Source organism: Nipponia nippon, unplaced genomic scaffold, assembly GCF_047370975.1.
Source record: "Nipponia nippon isolate SJK-2023a ecotype South Korea unplaced genomic scaffold, ASM4737097v1 scaffold_24, whole genome shotgun sequence".
Lineage (NCBI taxonomy): Eukaryota > Metazoa > Chordata > Aves > Pelecaniformes > Threskiornithidae > Nipponia > Nipponia nippon.
This window is the reverse complement of record NW_028262341.1, coordinates 64,488-75,442: the sequence shown is the minus strand read 5'-3', so window position 1 is coordinate 75,442 and position 10,955 is coordinate 64,488. Positions and strand designations below refer to the sequence as shown.

Here is a 10,955-nt window from a genome sequence, read left to right as displayed (position 1 = left end):
TTTATCTTGGTAGATCGCGTCTTACGGGCAATCCTTCTATCCCCGAGGTTATCATACACTTTTATGCCTAGTTGGGGTCCACCAGTTTCTGGCAGGAGGAAAAAGAGGGGCCTTATAATCCCTATATAACAAACTCCCGACCACCCCGCGGGTAAGAACTTATATGCTGTGTTCCCACAAATCCAATAATGCCCCTTTTTGGCTTTATTTCCCTTAGCAAATGGCCCATCTTTCCCCGGTGGAAACTGAAAATAAGTTGTGTCTTTGTCACCTAGAGGGCTGAAAAAGGTGGTTGCCCCATCCCTTATTCGGCCGGTACAATACCAAGCCCCATAAGTACCTCTCCATTTACAAGTTTGTTTGTAATGTTGGAGAATCAAGGTTTCATTTTTGCTTGACCAATATCCCTTAAACCCCTGGTTACGCCCTGTTTCATTAAGCCACACCCACAGGTCCTTTTCCTTGTCAAGGGGCTTACGTGTGAGAGTCCATTGACATTTGCTTTCTCCCACTTCGACCCCTCCTTTCTGGGTGCGATTCAAACAATATTGCCCTTTCGTTGGAAACTGAATTGGCTAGGTGCCACTGTCATCCCATGGATCGTCTGCGGCTTCGCTGTATTTGCTTACAATTTGGTCTGGGGTGAGAGGTGCGGATGTCCACGGCCAACTTGATAGCCCTAGGGGTCCGCCGCAAACCCAACAGTGGCTCAGATTGAAAGTTTGACTCACGGCTTTTGCTAATAGCACGAACTCATTGTTCTCAAAGGGGTTGTATGGAGGAGGGGAAGGTAGAGGGAGTGGTCGTTCATCACTTTCATGGAACTGTCCCTGAGTTAAAATGATCCAAAGTAGCAGGTGCATCGTGATCACATCGCCGCCCTTAAAAACAGAAACAGGAACAAAACTCGCTCCTTGGGTTAGAAGGAGGGAATAATCCATTTGGTGTGGATTTTGTTGGTTCTCCCACAGGTACCTTTCGCTCTCCATGTATGTTTGTTTAGGGGGGTATCTAATACCAGAGGCACAGCCCCCATGGTGGGAAGCTCAACCAGGACCGGCTGGCCACAGGAGTAAGACGATGCACTGGGGGAATTAGAGTTTTGAGAGACGGGTACCATGGTTGGGGCTTGTGGGCAAAAATGCTGCAATTTTTGGACACCCGTTTGTACCCCAGTGGTTACTGACATTGGCCACTGCCTCCCCCACCCGCTCAGCCCATCCCGGTTGGTGGGGTTTAGTAGGTCTCCTTTATTATTGCAGGTGAGTTGTCTGATGAACATCCACCCTCCGCCTCCCTCCTCACCCTGAGAGGGCGGAGGTTTTAGTTTCCCGCCGCTCTTTTTGTCCTTCTTAAACCCTTCCTCCCTGTCCAACGCTGGCACAGAAGGCGGGTTCAGTTTGGGAGGGGGTCCTTGCCTGGACCACCTCCGCACCAGGAGCTTTAACTTTTTGGTGGGGAGCCCATCCATTAGGTCTCGGGGCACACCCTTTTGCAGTCCCTTCTGCCACAATTCTTGTCGGAATGGGGGTTTCTCCCTTTTTGTTAGGTCAGGGCTTCTCCCTGAAAAAGCCAGCGATTTACTTGCCGGCCTCGCTGCCCGCTCGGCCCTGGTTTCTACCTGTTGGTAAGTCCTGCCTACTGGCCCATATTTCCTCCCATAGTTTATCAGTTCCTGGGCTATCTCCCCCCAGGTCCACACCTTCCTCCCCCACTGCCGCTGTTTGGGGGTTACCGTTCCCTCCAGGGCAGCTGCGATTCGCTCCTCGCGGGGCACGTTTTGAATTCTCCCCTGTAACTGGATCCCGATAGGTTTTAGCGAGTCAGGGAGTCCTCTTATTAGCGGCGTCAGCCGCTCGGGGTCTACAGGTAGCAACATTGGAGAGCTTAGATTTGGTTTCAGCTCCCGGTCGTACATCATTTGTAGGCAAGCCGCCTTTTGTACGTTTTCTAGTAGTTGCTTGACCAAGCCAGTTATAGCTAGGGGATCCCCCCTCTCCAATGGGTTCAGCCCCCCCGCCCAATATGCAGCCCTCTGGGTCAGAGACCATGGGGCTCTGCGATCGCCCGTTGTGAGAAAGACGCCAGGGCCCCAATACCCCTCTGCTTCCTTTTCCGATAGCATGATCCCGTCCCCCCCCGACAGGGATACCCTCCACACGTATTCGGTTTCGGACTCCCTTGCTGTTCTAGCAAAGTCCTTTCGAAGCTTAGCCAATTCGGTGGCGGTAAAAGGGATTTCTTTTGTTAGAACTTGGGGACGGCTGTCACTATCGTCCTCGTATATGTATTCCGTCTTTACCAGCGGGCACATATGGGGGCGGTTATCCACAGTCTCCCTTAATCGCTTTAGATCTTTCTGGGGGTAAATTTGGCGTACCCCTTTCTCTTCCAGCATTACCTCAGCCTCAGCGGGGGTGTCTACCTCCCTCAGGAGCTGAACCCTCAGCTCCTCCTTCAGAATCATATTCTGGCGCTTCTCCTCCTCTAGCGCCCGTTTGGTCTCTAGTAGTTGCTCTTGCAGCGGTGTTATTGCTGCTTGCAACGAAGCGGCCAGAGCCTCCGATGGACAGGGCGCTCGCTTCTTATCCTCCACCGCCGCTGCCAGACACGCTCCTAACACAGCACATACGATGGCTTTCCCTTTCCCTTTCTTTACTCTAGCTTCTCTATGTAAGACCGCTATTCGGTCCATAACACTTTGCAGTTGGAACCAGTGGTCCCGAGCCCAATCTTGTCCTGGGGGTGAGGGGCGAGAGCGGTACGTTTCTAAAAACTCATATAATCTCTCTGTCTCTTCACAAAAATCGCCTCCCTTTTGGGCGGCCATGTCCTACAAAGGGGAATTCGTCCCGGGAGGGTCAAACCTTAAAAAGACCAATTTTCCCCTATACGCTCCCAGGAGGCCAATCCGCACACTATTATGAGACAAAGACAAGCCTACAAAGGGGATATCGTCCTGAGGGGGTCACACCGTAGAATTCAAGCTTCCCCTATACTCCCCCAGGAGGCCAGACCATAAACTAGTATGAGACAGAGGAGAGCCTACAAAGGGGATATCATCCTGAGGGAGTCACAACATAAAATTCAAGTTTCCCCTATCCTCCCTCAGGAGCTCAAATCACAAAGTAGTGCGCGCGCTTCAGTGCAAAGGTCTCAACACCCACTCCTTCCTTACGCTTCGTTTGTCTCTGGCTGCTTCCCTCGCGGGAGAGCAGAACCGCGGATCGGAACTCCGCACTCGCTTCGTACTTATTCGTACGTCTCGTTCACACACAATCGCTCAGCACACCATAAGGTTGTATGACACTCTCATCTCAAGGGATCCTGTCCGTGACGCCAATTAAATGTCCTGATCCAATGTCGGGGGAGGTTTCAATATGATCCCAAGGACGAGATTAAGACGCTGGAATCCGTCAAATGTCATACAACCTTTCACTTTTATTCGAGGGGAGAAGAGAACGGAGGGAGGAGGGAGGGCAAGGGAGGAGGGGAAAAGAATAGGAGAGAGAGAAAGAGAAAGAAAGAGAAGGAAAAGGAGTTTATCGCCACCACCTCGAGTCCTGACGATCTTCTGCTGGGTCTCCGGTGGCCTCGGGCGTCGTCGGGGACCGAAGCGGGGGGTGGGGGGGAGGCTTGAGGGTGCAGGAACAGGAGGAGTGGTCTCTCACGCGCCGCCGCTGCCGCCCCGCCCGAAGGGCACGTGTGCTCCTTATATAGGGGCTCACGCATGCGCGGATCACAAATGCGTACGTGCAGCTCGCCACGGATGTGCCGTCCCCGCCTCTGCTCTTTTCGCGCCTTTTTGTCCCCGCCTCGGCTCTTTTCGCGCCTTTAGTCTGTGCGCAGGCGCACGAGGTTGTTTTTCTTAAAGCTGTGGAGAAGGTGGTCTTTTCGAAGCGCGACGCTGGATGGCGCTACGGCGGCAATGTCGAGACAAAAACCACATTTTTCTATCGGTCCTTTACAGCAAGCAATAGGATGAGAGGAAATGGCCTGAAGCTGCGCCAGGGGAAGTTTAGTTTGGATATTAGGAAAAACTTCTTCACCGAGAGGGTGGTCAAGCATTGGAAGAGGCTGCCCAGGGAAGTGGTTGAGTCTCCATCCCTGGAGGTATTTAAAAGAAGGGTAGACACGGTGCTTGAGGACATGGTTTAGTGGTGGACTTGGCAGTGCTAGGTTAACGGTTGGACTCGATGATCTTAAGGGTTTTTTCCAACCTTAATGATTCTATGATTCTGCAGAGGGAGGAGGCTGTTCAAGAGGCTGGCGACCTTGTTGTGGAATGGATCCTCAAGATGCACTCAAGGATGCTTTCAGTTTGCATGGTCTTTATTTGCCTGATCGAAACAGGACCTATATATTACCTGCTTTATGTCTGGAAATGTACATTTCTTCCAGGGCAGTGGTTACTTTTTAAGGTATGTGATACTTGGGAACCAGTGCAGCTCCCTGATTATTGGTGTATGAGGAGTATGGAAACAAGGACAAGTCACTATGCAGAGGTTGTTGCTGACCAACTCCCTTTTTAGCCTCATGTCTGTGATCAGCTGTTCACTCCTTGTATTAAATCATTACTGATTGAAGTCAGAGCACTTGATGGGTGGCAACACCAGTCTGTTGCCCATTATACTATAATGGAGCTAAATATGCAAAGTCTTTTTGTTGTGTACATGCTAAATTCCATGTTGTATTATTCACGTAACAATCTGTTTTCCGTTTGGGGATTTTTTGTGTTTTCTTTTTAATTTCTCAAACCATTTTCTGTATTTATGGCCTATCATAACTGCCTATTTTTTGCGAGTCAAATGATTCGTAAGTACTATTACTTTCAACACAGAGTAAATAGGAAACTTTAAAATGTGAGTAACTGACAATAATACAAAAGTCAAGGTGACTGTTTTGAAGCGACTCATGTCAGAAGAAAAACTTGGTTTGTTTTTTCCCCTGTAGCTTTAACTCAGTGTTTTGAGAGCAAGAATCACCATAAATCTCTGCATTCTCAGTGTATCACCACTAAGCAAAATACACAACTCCTTCTGGAGATAAACTGAGAAAGCTGTTCTCTAAGCATGATGCAGCAACCTGCTCTTGTGGGGTGAGGCTGTGTCCTGCTGCAAACACTTCTGAAAGGGGGGAAGGTTTTAGGGATGTTTTTGGAAGCTTTTTCACCTTCTGCCTTCTTCCTCCCCACTCTGTCTCTTTGAATTCCTTGTACCAGGCTAAAGCAGCTCTTACTTCGCACAGATGCAAAAATGTTGCATTCTCCTCTTCTTCACATGGACATCTAACCTCCATCCACATCATATCCAAGCAGCTAAGGCTTCGCATATTCTCACAACATTCCTTTGAAGAGGGAAGGAGCTTACCACTTTTACTATACACAAAGAAATGAAGCACAGAGCAAGGAAAGGCCACATCTAAAGTTAATTCAGAACCAAAGAGCGTGGTTTCACAGGACCCGTGATTTGGCTTACAACTGGTGTATTGCCCAAATGCATCCCTTTCCAACCCTCTTCCACTTCCATGCTGCTTTCCTTGAGCTGATGCCAAGTGCTCCTGTGGGTATGTTCAGCTAATTCAGTTCACAGATCGATCTAGAAATATACCCAAATAAGAAATAAAAATAAATCAAAATAGTCTATTGCCCACCTGACCACACCAAGCACTCAGCATGGCATAAGAGATGCTACAGGTACCAAGGGCTAATGGGCCAAGGGCTAGTAGGAGACTGTGACTTCTGCTTTGAGCAGTAGCATGGGGATTGTGAAGCTTTATTATCCAAAATGTGTTGTAGCAAAGATGAAGCTTTTCAATGGTACACCCAATCTTGAAGCAGGATCCTCTGTAATGTGCCAGAAAAAAGAGGTAGATGCTTCCATCCAGCACCCACGGAAACTAGCACAATGCGTACACTTGTTGTACACCATGAAGTGATGCCCATGTCAGGAAATAATTTATTTATGCCTAAACATATCTAAAATGATGCAGATTTGCATGCATAGACACAATTTTGATAAAATGAACAGGTCACATGCTGTTTTCTTTCTCTCATAGTCTTACTTCTGTAGCAACGCAAATTTAATCTGACTCAGACTTAGTGCAGATGGAGAGCTGTCAACTGTCCTGTAAATGAGAGCCTGCCTGTTCTTTGCATAAAATGCCACAGTTGATAATGTGAACTAAATATGTCTACCTCATCGTCACTACCCTACCCCCCTTCCAGGAGCCAGCAAGATTTCAGTTAGGGAAAGTCCAAGGAAGACAGATTTTGAAAATCCTGAAGACTGTCAAGTGAGACACTCTGAATGAATACAGGTATCACTGAGACATTTTATAAAGGTGGAAAGGGAAGACCAGCTCAGAAGAGAAATGCTACTCCTTCTCTGGCCCCATTTTGAAATGAGGCTGCCATAACTGTATTTCATGAGTCCTTATGCATTTTTGAAGAAGCCAGAGCTCACTCACCTTCCCACTCTTATTTAAACTCTAGCCCTATCTCAGGATGCCTCTAGACGGATATAAAAAGGCCTAAGAGAGCGTTGTTGATGGTAAAAGATTTGCTACCAGTATGCAACTAAATGGGGGATTCCAGGACACACTGAGTCTGAAGGGAAAATTAAAAGAAAATGGGGGAATCTTAAGTTCAGCATGAAGAACATTCTCAACATCTTCTCTCAACATGTTCAGTAGTCACCTGCTCCAACAGGGAGGGAGGACAGGAGAGTGATTCAAACTGAAGAGTAGTGTTGGCAGAAGAACAAATGGGTATCAACTGGCTATTACAAATCTTAGGCTGAATTTAGAAGATGGTTTCTAATTGTCAGAGAAAGAAGGTAATGGAATAGCTTTCCTAAGAGGTGAGGACAGAAAACTTAATGGCTGTAGGACAGAACTTAATGTAATTTATGATTGGGGTTATACGATTTTATTGCCTGACCCAAGAACTTCCTGCTAGTTTGTTACTCATTTTCACTGTCATAGTTACCTGTCAAAAACACAGGCATTCATGGGTTTCCCTGTTCAGTCATGTTAGCTGTGAATGGAATGGAAACTGTGAAACAGATCTGGCCAGATACTGCTATCCTTGGAGGTAATGATAAGTATTCATGGCAAAAAAGATGCTGTGTAGCCTCTCAGCTACACTTTACAGTATTTGGGCAACAGACACTAACAACCCATGCTGTGGACCACAGTGGGAAGGAATGGAAAAGTGAAACTGTGTTTGTGCTCAGCGTTCAAGACTGGTCCACAACAGCAGCAAGAGAAAACAAAGGTCTGTTTAACGTGGCTTATGTGTATTGACTATTGATCTTGCTGAAGGCAAGTGATTCTTCTTTACTGTCTCATGGCTGAATTCCCTCTTTGGGAAGCTATGGAGGAGCATAGGGTATATGCATATGTGCAGAGTCACTTTTCCTCAGTCTCTCAAGTAATCACATAATGCTTGAAATATCACCAAGAAGCAATTAATTTTGACAAACTTCTTACAGAATTTCTACTTTCTTTCTTTTTTTCTCATTAATACTCTTTTTTCCCTTCTTTTTAATCTTAGGATTTCCTGCCTTTCATTTCAGGTCATTCTAAATCAAAACCAGAGCTTTCTTTAGGCACTCTATCCTTATAGCATGAATCAGATTTCCTTTTCTGCTCTAACAAGACCATGGGAAGGTTTTGCTGAGAGAGAGAGACTTCATTAGCACAAAAGCAGAAATTTGCTTGTGCTGTAATGAAGCAGAAGATGCCGACATGTCTGAACATGGCGGAGCATTCGGTGTGCTTTTCTGCAATGTGACTACGCTGGAAGAATAGTTGTATCAGAAGAGGCAGCTAAACTGGCAGAAGATTCTTGACATGCATCTAAATTTCCAAAGCCATGTGGATGAATTGCAGTCTGGGTTCCATATAGTTACTGGGTCAAGGAAGAGAATAAATGGTCATATTCACTCTCATCGCTCCCGTTCATGCACTTCTCATGTTCCATCTCTTTATTGTTGCTTCCACCGGACATGAACTTTGTTCCTCCAGCACTAGGACCACATCTTTTTCTACTTCTGCTGCCTTGCAACTCACTGTGTGGGACATGACCCTACTGTGACGACTAGCAGAACAGAAAGTGGGGCAACACTGTCACCTTTATGCTTGTTTAGTGGTCAAGTCTTTTTGCTCTTTGTTAGGATAAGTACTCAGGAGTACTCAATCTAAAGGATGAGTACCTTCCTTAGAACAAGTCATATTTGGTTTTGTTTCCAAAACCATCAATGTGTTTTCTCAGAATATTACGAAATAGAATATTGCCTGACTTATGAAATCTGTATAGATACTCCACTGTATTGAAATAGTATGAATTAATGGCCTTAGGCACGTGGTAACTCTATCTTGGAAGTAGAGCAGATTCATCCAATACTCCAGATAAGCACCAAAACCTCCATAGGAGACCAGTTCTGTTTGAGAGTCATCAAGTGGAGAGAGAGAGAGACCTCCTGAAACAGCATTGTTAACCTGCTGTGTTGTAACAGAGGTTCAACATACTTTTGTGCCTGTGCTTCATTTGTTGTTTGTTCCATGCCTCTGGATGGGTATAAGTCGTTTGAGGCTCCTGAGTCTTCTCCAGCACTGTGTTAGAAGGCAGAGTCAATCCTCTTCTTTTTCTGATGTAAATGTTTACAGATATTTCAGAATTTAAGATGTCCAGTGGAATGACACCAGCAAAAAGTTATTCCCCACATGTATATTTAGCAAGGTCAGATAGTTAGGAAAATGTTATGTCTTTGTTGGACTAAGACATCACTGAAAACCAAAACCAGGATATTTTCGATATCTACATTCTTCCTTATAATTGCTTCCCAGAGAACAAAAATTCAAGCTTCAAAACCTTCACAAGCAATATACTTTGCAGATAGCTTCTTAAGAAAATAAGAGAGATGTAAGACCAAGAACACTGCAAATATGAACAAAAAATGTGGGTCAAAACATAAACACATGTTAAGTGGAGGCTGAGAAGAATAAATCCAATTAGTTTCATGTATCTTATACAAATTTCTTTTAGGCTCGGTTGAATTTGAGTTTACTGCAGCTCACTTTCTTCAGTGTCCTGCAGGCATTCTTTCCATATGGTCTGACAGATCAAGGTTGCTTCTACACAGTCAGGAAGTCTAAATTAGTATTTTACAGTATTTCCTGAAGTTTTGGGGATGATGTACCTGGGGAAAGTAAAAAAAAAAAAATTATGGTTTTTACTACCTAAGAAGGCAGACAGATGAGACTTGATCTCCTTTTTCATGAAACGGTAAGCATCTGCAAAGCTGTTTCTTCATACCAGCCCAAAGTATCATGAAAACTGTGCTTTGTGGCACAAAGAGAACTTGGCAGACAGAGTAAAAATGCATGTTAAGTTTTTTCCCAGCACATCAAGATCTGGAAATGCAATTTAAAATATAGTGCCTATGCATTTTATGAGATTCACACTTCTTTTTTTAACTTAAAATTTCTAATTCCCATATGTGTCTGATCCTAAGCATGATAACTTGACTTCGTAAGGCATGCCGGCTAAGGACTTACTGGGGAGGACACTTCAGCATCACATGATGCAGTCATGGGTGCTTTCAGTGTTTCTTTCTCTTCCTCTAATTAGAGTGAGACCTCTTCTGCTTCAGAAATGTAGAATTTTTAAGGTACTTCAAGTCAAAGGAGCTATACATACCACAGAAGTTGTTCAAGGACCTTCAGCCACTGGGACCTGTTGCTGGATGAATACCATTGTAACACTCCTCAGGCAATCAGTTTAATTAAATTTACTTGTGCTCTGTTCCATCTTTCTTGTTTTCTGCATTCTCTAAATATTCCCAGTTTCCTCTGGGTAAGCAACATTTTCAAGTATTTTGGTCAGATGACTAGACAACTAAGATAGACTTCACCTTTTACAAGTAGAATTTTCCAAAGTCCCTACTGCCATCAGTAAATTGCATACATTGCTCAATTTCTTCTGGGTTCAATACCAGATACAGAGTCTTAGAATCATATTATAATATATTCAAAAAATAATTTCCTAAAAGTGGTAGCAGTAGGAAGTTTATTTGAAAAAATAGTGTGATTATTGTGCTCACATTAGGAAGCTCCTATAGAATTACAGTTTATACGTCATTTATACAGAGGTTGTACATAATAAGTTGAGACACACATGAAGAGGGAGAGGATTCAGCAGAGAAATTCCCTATTTTTAGGCAAGAATACACAGATGAGGATTTTAAGAGGTAGCCTGTGTTACCCATGAAAAGTATCATTTTGAGATATTTGTTGAAGTTTGGCCTGAACATTGCAATTCATTATTTAGCACTATTTAATAGTGACAATAATTGAATGAAGTACTGTGATCACAGTTTCCACAAAACACTGAATCATCTCCATTGGAAAACAGTAAGATGTTTGGCCAACGTGTTCTTGCATGGTAAATATCTTTTCATTGTCTTGAGGTAGATTTACAAAAAAGCTTTGGGAAAAATATATTTTAAAGTTTTTCAGCCACACAGACAGCTTTTTGTTTCCTTAGGTTCTTAAATAAATTTATAGGTATGACACTGGAGGCTACCAGATCTTTTGAGGCAGAAACCCCTACATTTTGTCTCTTTATTTATAAGTTTTCAAGGCCAGACAGTCCCATTAGATAATCTGTTCTAACCTCTTGTGAAGAAATACAATTTAAGAGGCAGGGTAAGTACATTTGTAACAATGACAAGACGGTACTGTCAGACAGATAATAATTTCTCTTATTTCAAATACTTGCATCTCTTTAATTTTCAAATATTGCATGGTAAAGAATTAGAATGGATTTTCAGCTAAAAATTACAAAGTGGAAAATGAAAACAAGAAATACTGAATAGGGACAGTATTTTCTTCCCTGCATTTGCAACTTAAATGACAACTGAATAGGACAAGCAGACGCGTGCAGATGAGAT

General features: G+C 44.1%; 1 protein-coding gene across 1 annotated transcript; it reads right to left on the bottom strand.

The window, feature by feature from the left end:
• Positions 1-575: 575 nt before the first annotated feature.
• LOC148055288 (uncharacterized) lies at positions 576-2,830 on the bottom strand. Its single transcript, XM_087761350.1, has 2 exons — positions 1,306-2,830; positions 576-637 (listed from the first exon to the last, which is right to left on the bottom strand). The coding sequence occupies exons 1-2, from the start codon at positions 2,828-2,830 to the stop codon at positions 576-578; spliced, it is 1,587 nt and encodes a 528-aa protein (XP_087617476.1).
• Between the last annotated feature and the right edge of the window lie 8,125 nt (positions 2,831-10,955).